At 47.7% G+C, this 20,870-nt stretch overlaps 1 protein-coding gene across 1 annotated transcript in view; it reads right to left on the bottom strand.

The window, feature by feature from the left end:
• Nucleotides 1-9,579: 9,579 nt before the first annotated feature.
• Nucleotides 9,580-20,870, bottom strand: part of LOC112247734 (PDZ and LIM domain protein 7-like) — a 121,283-nt gene continuing 109,992 nt past the window's right edge. Inside the window, exons 10-12 of the mRNA XM_042326155.1 lie at nt 19,055-19,175; nt 13,960-14,075; nt 9,580-10,992 (exon numbers count right to left, since the gene is read on the bottom strand). Coding sequence (XP_042182089.1) covers nt 10,906-10,992; nt 13,960-14,075; nt 19,055-19,175 — 324 coding nt within the window. The 3' untranslated portion in view covers nt 9,580-10,905. The remainder of the gene's footprint in view (nt 10,993-13,959; nt 14,076-19,054; nt 19,176-20,870) is intronic.

The following is a 20,870-nucleotide window of genomic DNA, read 5'->3' as shown; positions in this document are numbered from 1 at the left end:
GGATGGTAAACACACCTGGTCAGGTGGATGGATTGTCTTGGCAAAGGAGAAAAGCTCACTAACAGGGATGGTAAACACACCTGGTCAGGTGGATGGATTGTCTTGGCAAAGGAGAAAAGCTCACTAACAGGGATGGTAAACACACCTGGTCAGGTGGATGGATTATCTTGGCAAAGGAGAAAAGCTCACTAACAGGGATGGTAAACACACCTGGTCAGGTGGATGGATTGTCTTGGCAAAGGAGAAAAGCTCACTAACAGGGATGGTAAACACACCTGGTCAGGTGGATGGATTGTCTTGGCAAAGGAGAAAAGCTCACTAACAGGGATGGTAAACACACCTGGTCAGGTGGATGGATTATCTTGGCAAAGGAGAAAAGCTCACTAACAGGGATGGTAAACACACCTGGTCAGGTGGATGGATTGTCTTGGCAAAGGAGAAAAGCTCACTAACAGGGATGGTAAACACACCTGGTCAGGTGGATGGATTGTCTTGGCAAAGGAGAAAAGCTCACTAACAGGGATGGTAAACACACCTGGTCAGGTGGATGGATTATCTTGGCAAAGGAGAAAAGCTCACTAACAGGGATGGTAAACACACCTGGTCAGGTGGATGGATTGTCTTGGCAAAGGAGAAAAGCTCACTAACAGGGATGGTAAACACACCTGGTCAGGTGGATGGATTGTCTTGGCAAAGGAGAAAAGCTCACTAACAGGGATGGTAAACACACCTGGTCAGGTGGATGGATTGTCTTGGCAAAGGAGAAAAGCTCACTAACAGGGATGGTAAAAACAGATTTGTGGACACATTTTTAAAGAGCTAACGTTTTTTGTGTGTATGGAACATTTCTGGAATCTTCTATTTCAAGCTCATGAAACATGGGACAAATACTTTAAATGTTGCATTTATATTTTTGTTCAGTATAATATGTAAATACTTTTCTATAATAGATGTGTTAAATAAGTTTTTCTTTTCTATAATAATAATAATGTTATCACTTTACGTAATGTTTTTGTCAGCAGAATTGGTAACCAAAGTTTCCTGAATACCATTTGAGGCCACTTCATCTTCTGAACAACATGAGTGAATTACCATTAGCTACGTCTCAAATGGCACCCTATTCCCTATTTAGTGCACTACTTTTCATAGGGTCCCGGTCTAAAGTAGTGCACTACTATATAGAGAATAGGGTACCATTTGGGATACACCCCATATTGTTAGTGAATTACCACATTGTCTCAGTGTAACTCGTTGGTTTGTACTCGCGGTACCATGAATCTGTTTTCCAAATTTCTTCGTCCCTATAATGCTAATTGCATCAAAAACAAATTGTTATAAATTCCCAATTGTGTCGCTGTTCTAAAAGCGTTTTAACATACTATTAGTTTTACCGGTAATAAGACACGTTATTATACCACTACTTTGTATAGAAATGTACATTATATTTTAATATGGAACCAAAAGAAGAAAAATTTACCACTACACTGGTATAGACTGGAGAACACCAATATCACAACACACACAATATAACTACCGTGTTAGCCACTACACTGGTATAGACTGGAGAATACCAATATCACAACACACACAATATAACTACCGTGTTAGCCACTACACTGGTATAGACTGGAGAATACCAATATCACAAAACACACAATATAACTACCGTGTTAGCCACTACACTGGTATAGACTGGAGAACACCAATATCACAACACACACAATATAACTACCGTGTTAGCCACTACACTGGTATAGACTGGAGAATACCAATATCACAACACACACAATATAACTACCGTGTTAGCCACTACACTGGTATAGACTGGAGAACACCAATATCACAACACACACAATATAACTACCGTGTTAGCCACTACACTGGTATAGACTGGAGAATACCAATATCACAACACACACAATATAACTACCGTGTTAGCCACTACACTGGTATAGACTGGAGAATACCAATATCACAAAACACATAGACACACAATATAACTACCGTGTTAGCCACTACACTGGTATAGACTGGAGAACACCAATATCACAACACACACAATATAACTACCGTGTTAGCCACTACACTGGTATAGACTGGAGAACACCAATATCACAACACACACAATATAACTACCGTGTTAGCCACTACACTGGTATAGACTGGAGAACACCAATATCACAACACACACAATATAACTACCGTGTTAGCCACTACACTGGTATAGACTGGAGAACACCAATATCACAACACACACACACAGACACACAATATAACTACCGTGTTAGCCACTACACTGGTAAAGACTGGAGAACACACAATATCACAACACACACAATATAACTACCGTGTTAGCCACTACACTGGTAAGACTGGAGAACACCAATATCACAACACACACACACAGACACACACGCACACACACACACACACAGACGACACACACACACACACACACACACACACACACACACACACACACACACACACACACACACACAGACACACAGACACACACAGATGACACACACACACAGACACACACACAGACGACACACACACACACACACAGACACACACACAAACACAGATGACACACACACACACACAGACACACAGACGACACACACAGATGACACACACACACACACACACACACACACACACACAGATGACGACACACACACACAGACGACACACACAAGCTCTGCCTCACATAAGAATTAGACGTTCATCCATTTTTTCTCAAACGTCAAATTTTGAATTTGTTCCAAACATCAAAGTGTTTAAGATTAAGTTTAGGCATTCACTCCAAATGTGTAAAATCAGGGTTAAATCTAGGCATTAAATCTGAAATCTTGAGGTTAGGCATTAACTCTGAATGGTTGAGATAAGGGTTAAGATTTGGGATAAAACAATTTCCTGTCGCTGAATTCAAAAATGCAACTTTTGAAACCAGAGGCAGATGCTTACGCCGATCCACCATCCCCGTCCACAACAATGTAGCAAAACCCCAAAACCGACTTAAAGGTAACAACGTTCACCGTTGCCCCCTAGTGGCCGATTTCCACATCATCTCCAGACGTCCTCAGACAGAGATGGGCGTCGAATACGGACTTGTATCACGTGTGACCTGTCTACCCAGTGGTAACTAGATATACTGAACACCATATATATGATCCTGTTCTATAGTGAGATGATAAGTGTGTATCTGCGTGGGAGTAGTAGTTATCGTCCTTTCTGTGATGAACAGTGATGTGTTTTCTAAGCACATATAACAGCCGTGTATCTCACCACCCGGGGGGGACACAGGCTCTCACACGTCCACTACAGATAACATCTAAAATGGGAGGAATCATCCCAAATGGCACCCTGTTCCCTATGTAGTACACACCTTTACTGACCAAGGGCCAACATACGCACTACAGAGGGAATAAGGTGCAATTTTTGGGGATGCAAGCCTTTGTCTGACACAATAATCACTAGTTTCCATAACGGCAAATAACCGTTTCTCTCATTAATGTTTTCTCTTCTCTTTCCATTGGAAGCTCAGTTTGACAGTTTCTTAAAATTACATGAACGCTTTTCACCAAGACGATTTTCCGACTTAGATGGAATAACTGATACCTTTCACACACTGTACATTTCCTCAGCTTCATTCATTGTTATTCAATGTCAAGAAAGTGTGTGTGTGTGTGTGTGTGTGTGTGTGTGTGTGTGTGTGTGTGTTGTGTGTGTGTGTGTGTGTGTGTGTGTGTGTGTGTGTGTGTGTGTGTGTGTGTGTGTGTGTGTTTGTGTGCTATTGACGTTTTTACTCTGACGGAATTCAATTTCCTTTTTTTTTGTGTGAACAGAATAATCACACACTTCTGTTCCTGTGAATGTTTTTTCTATTTATTTCCTTGATTCAATGTTCCTTGCCTTTCAGCAAGTAATGAATGCTTTATGTATCTCACGCAACACAGCGCTTATGCAATTCTATATTTTCTTTTTCTGTCGTTTAAAACATGTATCTCTCCCTTATTGGTCACTGACTGTACCAAACATTAGGAACACCTTTTAAATATTGAGTTGCGTCCTTTTGCAGTCAAACAGCCCCAAATTCGTTGTGGCATGGGACCATATTTTTTATTTCACCTTTATTTAACCAGGTAGGCTAGTTGAGAACACCTTTATTTAACCAGGTAGGCTAGTTGAGAACACCTTTATTTAACCAGGTAGGCTAGTTGAGAACACCTTTATTTAACCAGGTAGGCTAGTTGAGAACACCTTTATTTAACCAGGTAGGCTAGTTGAGAACACCTTTATTTAACCAGGTAGGCTAGTTGAGAATACCTTTATTTAACCAGGTAGGCTAGTTGAGAACACCTTTATTTAACCAGGTAGGCTAGTTGAGAACTTTATTTAACCTGGTAGGCTATTTAACCAGGTAGGCTAGTTGAGAACACCTTTATTTAACCAGGTAGGCTAGTTGAGAACTCCTTTATTTAACCAGGTAGGCTAGTTGAGAACACCTTTATTTAACCAGGTAGGCTAGTTGAGAACACCTTTATTTAACCAGGTAGGCTAGTTGAGAACACCTTTATTTAACCAGGTAGGCTAGTTGAGAACACCTTTATTTAACCAGGTAGGCTAGTTGAGAACACCTTTATTTAACCTGGCCAAGATTTGCAAACCTGGCCAAGATAAAGCATAGCAGTGTGAACAGACAACAGAGTTACACATGGAGTAAACAATTAACAAATCAATAACACAGTAGAAAAAAAAGGGGAGTCTATATACATTGTGTGCAAAAGGCATGAGGAGGTAGGCGAATAATTACAATTTTGCAGATTAATAACACTGGAGTGATAAATGATCAGATGGTCATGTACAGGTAGAGATATTGGTGTGCAAAACAGCAGAAAAATAAATAAAAACAGTATGGGGATGAGGTAGGTAAAAATGGGTGGGCTATTTACCGATAGACTATGTACAGAAGGGGTCGAAAGTGTTCCACGGGAAACGCTGGCAGAAGGGGTCGAAAGTGTTCCACGGGAAACGCTGGCCCCATGTTGACTCCAACGCTTCTTTGGGTGGTGGACAATTCTTGATACAAACAGGAAACTGTTGACCGTGGAAAACTCAGCAGCGTTGCAGTTCTTGACACAAACCGGTGAGCCTGGCACCTTACTACCACACCCTGTTTAAAGGCACCTTACTACCACACCCTGTTTAAAGGCACCTTACTACCACACCCTGTTTAAAGGCACCTTACTACCACACCCTGTTTAAAGGCACCTTACTACCACACCCTGTTTAAAGGCACCTTACAACCACACCCTGTTTAAAGGCACCTTACTACCACACCCTGTTTAAAGGCACCTTACTACCACACCCTGTTTAAAGGCACCTTACTACCACACCCTGTTTAAAGGCACCTTACTACCACACCCTGTTTAAAGGCACCTTACTACCACACCCTGTTTAAAGGCACCTTACTACCACACCCTGTTTAAAGGCACCTTACTACCACACCCTGTTTAAAGGCACCTTACAACCACACCCTGTTTAAAGGCACCTTACTACCACACCCTGTTTAAAGGCACCTTACTACCACACCCTGTTTAAAGGCACCTTACTACCACACCCTGTTTAAAGGCACCTTACTACCACACCCTGTTTAAAGGCACCTTACTACCACACCCTGTTTAAAGGCTCTTTTGTCTCGCCCGTTCACCCACCGGATGGCACGCATACACAATTCCATGTCTCAATTTTCTCCAGGCTTTAAAAATCCTTCTTTAATAGCCCGTCTCTACAGTGGATTTAACAGGTGACATCAGCAAAGGATCGTGGCTTTCACCTGGATTCACCTGGTCCTTCTAGGTGTTCTTAATGTTTCGTATACTCAGTGGAAATGGTACAAAAAAAAACTAAAAAAACTTTTGAGTTGAGTTGGAAGGTTTTTTTGTGTAACTTTTCAGACGAAGACAACGATGATGGTTTCTAAGTGTTTCAGTGTTTACTTGGCCTTATGTATATACAGTACCTCACGATGACATTTCAGAAAGGTATGTATAGTTATTCAACCTGAAATCCATGTAAATAAATTATATATTGTTAAAACAACGACTGAATTGTTAACTTTGTGCTTTTAGTCAAGACACTGGGGATGTATCCCCAAATGGCACCCTATCCCCCTTCATAGTGCACTACCTGGAGGACATCTCTGGCTCGACAGCCTGCTGAGAGCTGGAGAAGCAGAACTGACAGGAGTCATCACGGACAAGGCTGCATTACAGTCAGATAGCAGAGATCACTACAAAATCAAACATGCTCACATTTGTTTACCTATACATTTAGAGAACCTGGCTAGGGGCAGTGCAGACCATGGCCCCAAGGGGGAGGGGAGACCATGGCCCTAAGGGGGAGGAGAGACCATGGCCCTAAGGGGGAGGGGAGACCATGGCCCTAAGGGGCAGTGCAGACCATGGCCCCAAGGGGGAGGAGAGACCATGGCCCCAAGGGGAGGAGAGACCATGGCCCTAAGGGGGAGGAGAGACCATGGCCCTAGGGGGACCATGGCCCTAAGGGGGGGGAGACCATGGCCCTAGGGGAGACCATGGCCCTAAGGGGGTGCAGACCATGGGGGAGACCATGGCCCTAAGGGGAGGGGAGACCATGGCCCTAAGGGGCAGTGCAGACCATGGCCCCAAGGGGGGGGAGACCATGGCCCTAAGGGGCAGTGCAGACCATGGCCCCAAGGGGGAGGAGAGACCATGGCCCCAAGGGGGGCCCCAAGGAGAGACCATGGCCCCAAGGGGGAGGAGAGACCATGGCCCTAAGGGGAGGAGAGACCATGGAGGGGAGACCATGGCCCTATGGCCCATGGCCCTAAGGGGAGGAGGGGCCCTAAGGGGAGACCATGGCCCGAAGGGGGAGGGGAGACCATGGCCCTAAGGGGGAGGAGGGGCCCTAGAGGACCCCTAAGGGGGAGGGGAGACCATGGCCCGAAGGGGGAGGGGAGACCATGGCCCGAAGGGGGAGGGGAGGACCATGGCCCGAAGGGGGAGGGGAGACCATGGCCCGAAGGGGGGGAGACCATGGCCCGAGGGGAGACCATGGCCCGAAGGGGGAGGGGAGACCATGGCCCGAAGGGGCCCGAAGGGGGAGGGGAGACCATGGCCCGAAGGGGGAGGGAGACCATGGCCCTAAGGGGGAGGGGAGGAGAGAGACCATGGCCCTGGCCCGAAGGGGGAGGGAGACCATGGCCCGAAGGGGGAGGGGAGACCATGGCCCTAAGGGGGGGGAGGGCCCTAAGGGGGAGACCATGGCCCTAAGGGGGAGGGGAGACCATGGCCCTAAGGGGGAGGGTAGACCATGGCCCTAAGGGGGAGGGTAGACCATGGCCTAAGGGGGAGGGGACCATGGCCTAGGGGGAGGGGAGACCATGGCCCTAAGGGGGAGGGGAGACCATGGCCCTAAGGGGGGGTAGACCATGGCCTAGGGGAGAGACCATGGCCCTAAGGGGGAGGGGGGGAGACCATGGCCCTAAGGGGAGGGGAGACCATGGCCCTAAGGGGGAGGGGAGACCATGGCCCTAAGGGGGAGGGGGGAGACCATGGCCCTAAGGGGGAGGGGAGACCATGGCCCTAAGGGGGGGGAGGGCCCTAAGGGGGAGACCATGGACCGAAGGGGAGAGGAGACCATGGACCGAAGGGGGAGGGGAGGACATGGACCGAAGGGGGAGGAGAGACCATGGCCCTAAGGGGGAGGAGAGACCATGGCCCTAAGGGGGAGGAGAGACCATGGCTAGGGAGGAGTACAGTGGCCCTAAGGCCCATTTTGAAAGCTACTTTGCCCTTTAGGGCAACTGTAAATAGGTGCTGGGGGTCGATTTGTATTTGAGGGTTAGGTCATTTTTTAACATTAAACTAATACTGGATGCAAGGAGACAAAGAGAATGAAAATATGGAAGAATACAGACATGTTTTATTGATTGACTGGTTCTGATACCAAATACAGCTCCTCGATCAAAGATATCAATTATTTCGCTGAAGACATCTCTAGCGTGTACACAAATGAATACAGCAGTTTTTCGTTAGGATTTAAGAATTATTTTAAAGCTCAGTGTTTAAAGCTTGAGAAGGCACTTGGTATACAATACTTTAATATAAAACAAATAGTCAAATACATATATATTTGTTAGTATTCTGTTATTATAATCCTATTGTTCTTGGAGCAGAGGTTGACGTACAAAAAAGTAGGAATGAGTACATATCAGAAGTGAACCAATCTCACTAGTCAGCGAACACAGTACATTACAAAATAATTAGGTTTCAAAACACACAGTCCTTTCAAACACACCCATTAAGTAAATATACTGAACAAAAAATATGAACGTAGCATGTAAAGTGTCCCAGGTTTCATGAGTTGAAATAGAAAATCCCAGAAATGTTCCATACTCACAAAAAAAGCTTATTCCTCTCAAATTTTGTACACAAAATTTGTTTACATCCCTGTCAGTGAACATTTCTCTTTTGCCAAGATAATCCATCGACCTGACCAGGTGTGGCATATCAAGAAGCTGCTTAAACAGCATGATCATTACACAGGTGCACCTTGTGCTGGGGACAATAAAAGGCCACTCTAAAATGCTGTTTCATCCCACAACACAATGGAGCGTGTAATTGGCATGTTGACTGCAGGAACGTCCACCAGAGCTGTTGCCAGATAATGTAATGTTAATTTCTCTACCATAAGCCACCTCCAACGTCGTTTTAGAGAATTTGGCAGTACGTCCAACCAACCAGCCCAGGACCTCCACATCCGGCTGCAGGAACGTCTGAGACCATCCACCCTGACAGCTGATGAAACTGAGGAGTATTTGTCTTAAATAAAGCCCTTTTGTGGCTGGGCCTGGCTCCCCAGTGGGTGGGCCTATGCCCTCCCAGGCCCAAACAAGGCTGTGCCCCTGCCCAGTCCTGTGTAATCCATAGATTAAGGCCTAATGAATTAATTTCAATTGACTGATTTCCTTCTATGAACTGGAATTCAATCAAATCTTTAAAATTGTTGCGTTTATATTTTTGTTCAGTATATTAAACCATTTATATTTTTGTTCAGTGTACTTACTTACAGGTCTCTTGTGAGACATGAGCTCTATTCAATGTGTCGTTTGACATTATACAGATTGCGCACTCTGAATGTAAATTTGTGGATTGAGCCAACATCATTTACCAGGAATGCAGTCTCCGTCCCACGCGGGAACAATCACGCTGCACTTCTGGGATTCGGATTGAATAGAACCCTAGATCATACAGTATTTGGTCCAATACAGACAGTCACTTGTGTGGAATGACTACCAGTCCCAGGACAACACAATGACTACAAATCCCAGGACAACACAATGACTACAAATCCTAAGACAACACAATGACTACAAATCCCAGGACAACAAAATGACTACAAATCCCAGGACAACAAAATGACTACAAATCCCTTCACAGAGTTGGGGTCAATTCCAACTGAATTTAGAACATTCTAGAATATAATTGGCTATGAGATTATTCTCCATTCAAGAGCCACAGTTTAAACTGGTTTTGACTCCCAGCCCAGTAAACAGCGTTTATTTCCATATACTGTACATTGATAGTGTTGCTTCAAAACGCTACTCCTTTTTTATGGTGTACTGTTCTCATTTACATTACTCAATTAATAACATAGCTGATGTGAAGTGATGCATTCTGGGTCCTTGGGGTCAATATGGAGTGTCCGACAGTTTTTATAGTGACTAGTGCAATATGGGCTGTGTCCCGAAGGGACTCCCTATTTCATTTATAGTGCACTAGTGTTTTTTAACAGAGCCCATATAAATGAGTGCACTATATAAGGAATAGGGTGCGCCATTTGGAACGCACTCAGAGAGTGTATTACAGTAAGTACAGTAACTAGTTCCACATGACTGAGTTCCTATTACCTTAATTACTGCAGTAAGGTTGCCTCGTACATTACCGTAAGTACTAGAGTAAGGGTCCCCATTAAAATCACCTTAAGTACTGCAGTATGGTTGCCCTGTACATTACCGTAAGTACTGGAGTAAGGGTCCCCATTAAAATCACCTTAAGTACTGCAGTATGGTTGCCCTGTACATTACCTTAAGTACTGGAGTAAGGGTCCCCATTAAAATCACCTTAATTACTGCAGTAACCAAAGGGTTGTTGAACGGACCAGAGACTTTAAATGAGGAAGGTGGTGCAGCGACAGTTAACATCTCAGAAAATGACACACTAAACGGTTGGTTCAACTTTTAAAAAATGAAAAAAGGCACTTAAAAGTGAAATGAACGAGGTTGAGATTAGAAGGGGCTGAGCCTAACATTTCACCAGACTAATAGGCATTGCCCAAACACAGTTGACCATCGCACATTGGGGTAAAGGATGACTTGTGAACAACAGGTGGTCATCACCACAATCACAGAGGGAAGAATGACATATATATATATATATATATTCACTGACAACACAGAGTTAGAGAAGCTAAGGCTTGAAATGACTCCGTTTGTAATAACACAGAATAACACACAATACTAATAATGTCTCACTTTGTTATACCATTAGATATGATACTAGAGTAACCTGCTATGAGTAACAACAGTAAAGAAACTAGGCGGTTAAGGTCAGAAAGGTTAACATTCCTTTAGCTCTTAGTGAAGGGAGCCAGTACAGGATGCATTTGGAAAGTCCAGGGATAGAAGTTGAAGGATGAGGTGCAGCTGAATCCATCTGTAGCTGAGCGATAGGTGAGGATCTGATGCACTGATGCGGTCTGGTTTGCAGTAGAGTGGCGATTAACTGGCACTCTACAGGTCTTCAGGGTTCAGAGAATGGTGAAGGTCTCCTGTCTGAACCACCTCTCTCCCTCTCAGACAGGAGAGAAGGCATGGCCTTTACACAGCGGCTTATCCTTCTTAGAGTAGAAGGTCTTTCCTTCCAGGTTGATCTGGCAGAACTGAGAGAGAGAGAGAGAGAGAGGGAAAGGCAGGGGGTTAGGTGAGAGAAGAGAGACAGCGAGCTAGAGAGAGAGTGACAGCGAGCTAGAGAGAGTGACAGCGAGCTAGAGAGAGTGACAGCGAGCTAGAGAGAGAGACAATGAGCTAGAGAGAAAGAACAACAGCGAGCTAGAGAGAGCGACAGCGAGCTAGAGAGAGTGACAGCGAGCTAGAGAGAGAGACAATGAGCTAGAGAGAGTGACAGCGAGCTAGAGAGAGTGACAGCGAGCTAGAGAGAGTGACAGCGAGCTAGAGAGAGAGACAGTGAGCTAGAGAGAGAGTGACAGCGAGCTAGAGAGAGTGACAGCGAGCTAGAGAGAGTGACAGCGAGCTAGAGAGAGAGACAGCGAGCTAGAGAGAGTGACAGCGAGCTAGAGAGAGTGACAGCGAGCTAGAGAGAGTGACAGCGAGCTAGAGAGAGTGACAGCGAGCTAGAGAGAGTGACAGCGAGCTAGAGAGAGAGACAGCGAGCTAGAGAGAGAGTGACAGCGAGCTAGAGAGAGAGACAATGAGCTAGAGAGAGAGACAATGAGCTAGAGAGAGAGACAGTGAGCTAGAGAGAGTGACAGTGAGCTAGAGAGAGAGACAGCGAGCTAGAGAGAGAGACAATGAGCTAGAGAGAGAGACAGCGAGCTAGAGAGAGAGACAATGAGCTAGAGAGAGAGTGACAGCGAGCTAGAGAGAGAGACAATGAGCTAGAGAGAGCGACAGCGAGCTAGAGAGAGAGCGACAGCGAGCTAGAGAGAGAGACAGCGAGCTAGAGAGAGTGACAGCGAGCTAGAGAGAGTGACAGCGAGCTAGAGAGAGAGACAATGAGCTAGAGAGAGAGTGACAGCGAGCTAGAGAGAGTGACAGCGAGCTAGAGAGAGAGACAGCGAGCTAGAGAGAGTGACAGCGAGCTAGAGAGAGTGACAGCGAGCTAGAGAGAGAGACAATGAGCTAGAGAGAGAGTGACAGCGAGCTAGAGAGAGCGACAGCGAGCTAGAGAGAGAGACAATGAGCTAGAGAGAGAGCGACAGCGAGCTAGAGAGAGCGACAGCGAGCTAGAGAGAGCGACAGCGAGCTAGAGAGAGTGACAGCGAGCTAGAGAGAGAGCGACAGCGAGCTAGAGAGAGAGCGACAGCGAGCTAGAGAGAGCGACAGCGAGCTAGAGAGAGCGACAGCGAGCTAGAGAGAGCGACAGCGAGCTAGAGAGAGCGACAGCGAGCTAGAGAGAGAGCGACAGCGAGCTAGAGAGAGCGACAGCGAGCTAGAGAGAGCGACAGCGAGCTAGAGAGAGAGCGACAGCAAGCTAGAGAGAGCGACAGCAAGCTAGAGAGAGAGCGACAGCGAGCTAGAGAGAGAGCGACAGCAAGCTAGAGAGAGCGACAGCAAGCTAGAGAGCGACAGCAAGCTAGAGAGAGCGACAGCAAGCTAGAGAGAGAGCGACAGCGAGCTAGAGAGAGAGCGACAGCAAGCTAGAGAGAGCGACAGCAAGCTAGAGAGAGCGACAGCAAGCTAGAGAGAGAGACAGTGAGCTAGAGAGAGAGACAATGAGCTAGAGAGAGCGACAGCGAGCTAGAGAGAGCGACAGCGAGCTAGAGAGAGCGACAGCGAGCTAGAGAGAGCGACAGCGAGCTAGAGAGAGAGTGACAGCGAGCTAGAGAGAGAGCGACAGCGAGCTAGAGAGAGAGCGACAGCGAGCTAGAGAGAGCGACAGCGAGCTAGAGAGAGCGACAGCGAGCTAGAGAGAGCGACAGCGAGCTAGAGAGAGAGCGACAGCGAGCTAGAGAGAGCGACAGCGAGCTAGAGAGAGCGACAGCGAGCTAGAGAGAGAGCGACAGCGAGAGAGACAGAGACAGAGACCGGTAGAGACGTACTGTAGGTTGGACCAGTTCCAGGAGAGACGTAGGTTGGACCAGGTCCAGGAGAGACGTAGGTTGGACCAGGTCCAGGAGAGACAGGCAGAGACGTAGGTTGGACCAGGTCCAGGAGAGACCGGTAGAGACGTAGGTTGGACCAGGTCCAGGAGAGACAGGCAGAGACGTAGGTTGGACCAGGTCCAGGAGAGACAGGTAGAGACGTAGGTTGGACCAGGTCCAGGAGAGACAGGTAGAGACGTAGGTTGGACCAGGTCCAGGAGAGACAGGCAGAGACGTAGGTTGGACCAGGTCCAGGAGAGACAGGTAGAGACGTAGGTTGGACCAGGTCCAGGAGAGACAGGTAGAGACGTAGGTTGGACCAGGTCCAGGAGAGACAGGCAGAGACGTAGGTTGGACCAGGTCCAGGAGAGACAGGTAGAGACGTAGGTTGGACCAGGTCCAGGAGAGACAGGTAGAGACGTAGGTTGGACCAGGTCCAGGAGAGACAGGTAGAGACGTAGGTTGGACCAGGTCCAGGAGAGACAGGTAGAGACGTAGGTTGGACCAGGTCCAGGAGAGACAGGTAGAGACGTAGGTTGGACCAGGTCCAGGAGAGACAGGCAGAGACGTAGGTTGGACCAGGTCCAGGAGAGACAGGCAGAGACGTAGGTTGGACCAGGTCCAGGAGAGACAGGTAGAGACGTAGGTTGGACCAGGTCCAGGAGAGACAGGCAGAGACGTAGGTTGGACCAGGTCCAGGAGAGACAGGCAGAGACGTAGGTTGGACCAGGTCCAGGAGAGACAGGTAGAGACGTAGGTTGGACCAGGTCCAGGTGTGCAGGAGAGACAGGTAGAGATGAATGTAGATGGAGGTGAGGTAGACAGGTAGAGATGAATGTAGATGGAGGTGAGGTAGACAGGTAGAGATGAATGTAGATGGAGATGAGGTAGACAGGTAGAGATGAATGTAGATGGAGGTGAGGTAGACAGGTAGAGATGAATGTAGATGGAGGTGAGGTAGACAGGTAGAGATGAATGGAGATGGAGGTGAGGTAGACAGAGGTCCAGGTGAATCAGGAGACTTACAGCGCAGACGAAGCAGGTGTCGTGCCAACTGTATCCCAAGGCCTCTAGGAAGCGGTCCCCAGCATCGATCTTAAAGTCACAGCCATGACACTTAGTACCAAACATCTTCTCATAATCTGCAGGGAGAGAAGGGGGGTTGGGGGAGAGACAGAGGAAGAAGGAGGGTTGAGGAGAGACAGAGGAAGAAGGGGGTTGGGGAGAGACAGAGGAAGAAGGGGGTTGAGGAGAGACAGAGGAAGAAGGGGGTTGAGGAGAGAGAGGAAGAAGGGGGTTGAGGAGAGACAGAGGAAGAAGGGGGTTGAGGAGAGACAGAGGAAGAAGGGGGTTGAGGAGAGACAGAGGAAGAAGGGGTTGAGGAGAGACAGAGGAAGAAGGGGGGTTGGGGAGAGACAGAGGAAGAAGGGGGTTGGGGAGAGACATAGGAAGAAGGGGGTTGAGGAGAGACAGAGGAAGAAGGGGGTTGGGGAGAGACAGAGGAAGAAGGGGGTTGGGGAGAGACAGAGGAAGAAGGGGGTTGAGGAGAGACAGAGGAAGAAGGGGGTTGAGGAGAGACAGAGGAAGAAGGGGGTTGGGGAGAGACAGCGGGAGGGGGAGTTTTTTAAATTTTTATTTAACTAGGCAATTCAGTTAGGAACAAATTCTTATTTTCATTGATGGCCTGGGTTAACTGGTCTAGTGGGTTAACTGGTCTAGGAACAGTGGGTTAACTGGTCTAGGAACAGTGGGTTAACTGGTCTAGTGGGTTAACTGGCCGAGGAACAGTGGATTAACTGGTCTAGGAACAGTGGGTTAACTGGTGGGTTAGCTGGTCTAGGAACAGTGGGTTAACTGGTCTAGGAACAGTGGGTTAACTGGTCTAGGAACAGTGGGTTAACTGGTCTAGGAACAGTGGGGTTAACTGGTCTAGGAACAGTGGGGTTAACTGGTCTAGGAACAGTGGGTTAACTGCCTTGTTTAGGGGCAGAACAGATTTTTTCAGCTCGGGGGATTCGATCTAGCAACCTTTTGGTTACCAGTCCAACGCTTTAACCACTAGGCTACCTGCCTCCCTCCCTCCCTCCTCTAACCACTAGGCTACCTGCCTCCCTCCCTCCCTCCTCTAACCACTAGGCTACCTTCCTCCCTCCCTCCCTCCTCTAACCACTAGGCTACCTTCCTCCCTCCCTCCCTCCTCTAAACACTAGGCTACCTGCCTCCCTCCCTCCCTCCTCTAACCACTAGGCTACCTGCCTCCCTCCCTCCTCTAACCACTAGGCTACCTGCCTCCCTCCCTCCCTCCTCTAACCACTAGGCTACCTGCCTCCCTCCCTCCCTCCTCTAACCACTAGGCTACCTGCCTCCCTCCTTCCCTCCTCTAACCACTAGGCTACCTGCCTCCCTCCCTCCCTCCTCTAACCACTAGGCTACCTGCCTCCCTCCCTCCCCTAACCACTAGGCTACCTGCCTCCCTCCCTCCCTCCCTCCTCTAACCACTAGGCTACCTGCCTCCCTCCCTCCCTCCCTCCTCTAACCACTAGGCTACCTGCCTCCCTCCCTCCCTCCCTCCCTCCTCTAACCACTAGGCTACCTCCCTCCCTCCCTCCCTCCTCTAACCACTAGGCTACCTGCCTCCCTCCCTCCCTCCTCTAACCACTAGGCTACCTGCCTCCCTCCCTCCCTCCCTCCTCTAACCACTAGGCTACCTGCCTCCCTCCCTCCCTCCTCTAACCACTAGGCTACCTGCCTCCCTCCCTCCTCTAACCACTAGGCTATAAGATCAGTGATGTCCCAGCGTGTAGGGAAGGGATGAGGTCAGTGATGTCCCAGCGTGTAGGGAAGGGATGAGGTCAGTGATGTCCCAGCGTGTAGGGAAGGGATGAGATCAGTGATGTCCCTGCATGTAGGGAAGGGATGAGGTCAGTGATGTCCCAGCGTGTAGGGAAGGGATGAGATCAGTGATGAAGGGATGAGATCAGTGATGTCCCAGCGTGTAAGGAAGGGATGAGATCAGTGATGTCCCAGCGTGTAAGGAAGGGATGAGATCAGGGAAGGGATGAGATCAGTGATGTCCCAGCGTGTAGGGAAGGGATGAGATCAGTGATGTCCCTGCGTGTAGGGAAGGGATGAGGTCAGTGATGTCCCAGCGTGTAGGGAAGGGATGAGATCAGTGATGTCCCAGCGTGTAGGGAAGGGATGAGATCAGTGATGTCCCAGCGTGTAAGGAAGGGATGAGATCAGGGAAGGGATGAGATCAGTGATGTCCCAGCGTGTAGGGAAGGGATGAGATCAGTGATGTCCCAGCATGTAGGGAAGGGATGACATCAGTGATGTCCCAGCGTGTAGGGAAGGGATGAGATCAGGGAAGGGATGACATCAGTGATGTCCCAGCGTGTAGGGAAGGGATGAGATCAGGGAAGGGATGACATCAGTGATGTCCCAGCGTGTAGGGAAGGGATGAGATCAGGGAAGGGATGACATCAGTGATGTCCCAGTGTGTAGGGAAGGGATGAGATCAGGGAAGGGATGACATCAGTGATGTCCCAGTGTGTAGGGAAGGGATGAGATCAGGGAAGGGATGAAATCAGTGATGTCCCAGCGTGTAGGGAAGGGATGACATCAGTGATGGCCCAGCGTGTAGGGAAGGGATGAGATCAGGGAAGGGATGACAACAGTGATGAAGGGATGAGAGAGAGGAGGAGGACAGATCGCTCCACAGATTTAAAATGGATTGTCCCCATTTTCTTTTCCCCATCTCAGGGACTTGAAGAAAGTGGCAGGCTTTAGAGACAGTACTCAGAGTGTATGTGTGTGTGTGTGTGTGTGTGTGTGTGAGAGAGAGAGAGACAGCAGGACAATCCCAGCGAGGTGCTGAGGCTGCAAAATGTTTATCAACGCTGAAGGCATTATTCTGAGTACTCCCTCTGATAACAAAGCAACCCACTCGTGAGCCGTGTGAGTGTGTGAGAGAGAGAAACAGTGTGTCTGTGTCGAGAGATGTATTATGACCCATGAAACCAATCACAGCAGCACAATAGAGAAAGCAGAAGCTCCAATTATAAACTCAGCAACAAAAAGAAACATCCTCTCACTGTCAACTGCGTTTATTTTCAGCAAACTTAACATGTGTAAATATTTGTATGATCATAACAAGATACAACAACTGAGACATAAACTGAACGAGCAGTATGGCTGGTGGCATTGTCGTGCTGGAGGGTCATGTCAGGATGAGCCTGCAGGAAGGATACCACATGAGGGAGGGTCATGTCAGGATGAGCCTGCAGGAAGGATACCACATGAGGGAGGGTCATGTCAGGATGAGCCTGCAGGAAGGATACCACATGAGGGAGGGTCATGTCAGGATGAGCCTGCATAAAGGATACCACATGAGGGAGGGTCATGTCAGGATGAGCCTGCAGGAAGGATACCACATGAGGGAGGGTCATGTCAGGATGAGCCTGCAGGAAGGATACCACATGAGGGAGGGTCATGTCAGGATGAGCCTGCAGGAAGGATACCACATGAGGGAGGGTCATGTCAGGATGAGCCTGCAGGAAGGATACCACATGAGGGAGGGTCATGTCAGGATGAGCCTGCAGGAAGGGTACCACATGAGGGAGGTTCATGTCAGGATGAGCCTGCAGGAAGGATACCACATGAGGGAGGAGGATGTCTTCCCTGTAACGCACAGCGTTGAGATTGCCTGCAATGACAACAAGCTCAGTACGATGATGCTGTGATACTCCCTCCCAGACCATGACTGACCCTCCACCTCCAAATCGATCCCACTCCAGAGTACAGGCCTCGGTGTAACACTCATTCCTTTGACGATAAACATGAATCCGATCATCACCTCTGGTGAGATAAAACCACGACTCGTCAGTGAAGAGCACTTTTTGCCAGTCCTGTCTGGTCCAGCGACGGTGGGTTTGTGTCCATAGGCGACGTTATTGCCGGTGATTTTCTGGTGTGGACCTGCCTTACAACAGGCCTACCAGCCCTCAGTCCAGCCTCTCTCAGCCTGTTGCGGACAGTCTGAGCACTGATGGAGGGATTGTGTGTTCCTGGTGTAACTCGGGCAGTTCTTGCCATCTTGTACTTGTCCCACAGGTGTGAGGTTCAGATGTACCGATCCTGTGCAGGTGTTGTTACACGTAGTCTGCCACTGAGAGGACAATCAGCTGTCCGTTCTGTCTCCCTGTAGTCGCTGTCTTAGGCGTCTCACAGTACGGGCATTGCGATGTATTGCCCTGGCCACATCTGCAGTCCTCATGTCTCAATGCTGCATGCCTAAGGCACGTTCACGCAGATAAGCAGGGACCCTGGGCATCTTTCTTTTGGTGTTTTTCAGAGTCAGTAGAAAGGCCTCTTGAGTGTCCTAAGTTTTCATAACTGTGACCTTAATTGCCAACCGTCTGTAAGCTGTTAGTGTCTTAACGACCGTTCCACAGGTGCATGTTCATTAATTGTTTATGGTTCATTGAACAAGCCTGGGAAACAGTGTTTAAACCCTTTACAATGAAGATCTGTGAAGTTATTTGGATTTTTACAAATTATCTTTGAAAGACGGGGTCCTGAAAAAAGGGATGTTTATTTTTTTTGCCGAGTTTCTAAACTAATAGACAAACACATAACATAAAAGTCAGCTGAGTAGATGCTCCCATATGAAGTCCTCATTTATAGAAGCAGTAGATGGAGCGAGAGAGAAAGCACTGAGACAACCTGTCCACACCAAAGGCTGTGAATGTGTAGTACATGTAGTTTAACTCAATACTTCTCTAACCTCAAACAATGTTCCCTCTGTTTTGATTGAAAAGTTAGAACCTCACCTCTCTCACAGTAAGGTTCTCCCTCCTCCATATAGAAGGCCTGGTTTCTGATGGGGCTCTTACAGGCAGCACACACCTCTCTAAGCCTCACCTCTCTCACAGTAAGATTATCCTTCCTCCATATAGAAGGCCTGGTTTCTGATGGGGCTCTTACAGGCAGCACACACCTCTCTAAGCCTCACCTCTCTCACAGTAAGGTTCTCCCTCCTCCATATAAAAGGCCTGGTTTCTGATGGGGCTCTTACACAAACAATGTTCCCTCTGTTTTGATTGAAAAGTTAGAACCTCACCTCTCTCACAGTAAGGTTCTCCCTCCTCCATATAGAAGGCCTGGTTTCTGATGGGGCTCTTACAGGCAGCACACATGAAACAATGGACATGGTAGGTCATCTTCAGAGCATGCATGATATCCTAAACAGAGGAAGGAAGGAAAGGGGGTCAGGCCTCAGCTTACAGGTATATTGTGTCCTGCTAAACTAGCTTGTGGTCCATATTCCTCTCGTCTTGGTGTGTTTGTCCTATTTGTTTTATCCCCCGTCCCCACAGGAAGACTCTTGGCTGTTGCCATTATTTGTAAATAAGAATTTGTTCTTAATTGACTTGCCTAGTTGGCTGGGTTTTCGGTGCATCAGCAAGACAGACCAGCTGCCTCCGGTAACACTTGATGGGTTGATGGTCTGTGTCTATTTGTCAATAACAGCTGGTCCGCAAAATCTAACATTAAAAGAAGTCTCAAGGTTTTGCTTGCCTGAGGTAGAGTAGACCACACTATTTACCAAGAGAGTTTTCATATACAGTGCCTTGCGAAAGTATTCGGCCCCCTTGAACTTTGCGACCTTTTGCCACATTTCAGGCTTCAAACATAAAGATATAAAACTGTATTTTTTTGTGAAGAATCAACAACAAGTGGGACACAATCATGAAGTGGAACGACATTTATTGGATATTTCAAACTTTTTTAACAAATCAAAAACTGAAAAATTGGGCGTGCAAAATTATTCTATTATTATTATCCTGACATGTTGTTGATTCTTCACAAAAAATACAGTTTTATATTTTTATGTTTGAAGCCTGAAATGTGGCAAAAGGTCGCAAAGTTCAAGGAGGCCGAATACTTTCGCAAGGCACTGTATATGTTTCCTAGCTGACAATTACCACTACAATCCGATGCAACACAAACTGATACTGGCACTATAAGACAGCACTCAGCGAGCTGTATAAGGCCATAAGCAAACAAGAAAAAGCAAATCCAGAGGTGGTGCTCCTAGTGGCCGGGGGTTTTAATGCAGGAAAACTTAAATCCATTCCTCATGTGCAACCAGAAAAAAGAATAATAATAATAAAATCTGACCATAATTCTATCCTCCTGATTCAAAAACTAAAGCGGGAAGTACTGGTGACTCGCTCAATACGAAAGTGGTCAGATGACACAGAGGCTAAGCTACAGGACTGTTTTGCCATCACAGACTGGAACATGTTCCGGTGTTCATCCAATAAGCATCGAGGGCAATACCACATCAGTCACCGGCTTCATCAATAAGTGCATTGAGGACGTCGTCCCCACAGTGACCGTACGTACATATCCCAACCAGAAGCCATGGATTACAGGGAACATCCACACTGAGCTAAAGGCTAGAACTGGCACTTTCAAGGAGCGGGACACTAATCCGGACACTTATAATAAATCCCGCTATGCCCTCAGACGAACCATCAAACAGGCAAAGCGTCAATACTGGACTTAGTTTGAATCCTACTACACCGGCTATGACACTCCTCGGGTGTGGCAGGGTTCGCAAATTATTACGGACTACAAAAGGGAAGCCCAGCCGTGAGCTGACCAGTGACACGAGCCTACCAGATGAGATAAATTACCTCTTTGCGTGCTTCGAGGCAAGCAACACTGAAGCATGCATGAGAGAACCAGCTGTTCCGGATGACTGTGTGATCACGCTCTCCGCAGCCGATTGAGTTTAAAAAGGTCAACTTTCACAAGGCCAGACGGATCACCAGGACGTGTATTAAGAGCATGCCAACTGGCAAGTGTCTTCACTGTCTCTGTCCGAGTCTGTACTACCTACATGTTTCAAACAAAGCACCATATGCCCA

The sequence above is a fragment of the Oncorhynchus tshawytscha genome, linkage group LG08, assembly GCF_018296145.1.
Source record: "Oncorhynchus tshawytscha isolate Ot180627B linkage group LG08, Otsh_v2.0, whole genome shotgun sequence".
NCBI classification, from domain to species: Eukaryota; Metazoa; Chordata; class Actinopteri; order Salmoniformes; family Salmonidae; genus Oncorhynchus; species Oncorhynchus tshawytscha.
This window is presented reverse-complemented; position numbering and strand designations above follow the sequence as displayed.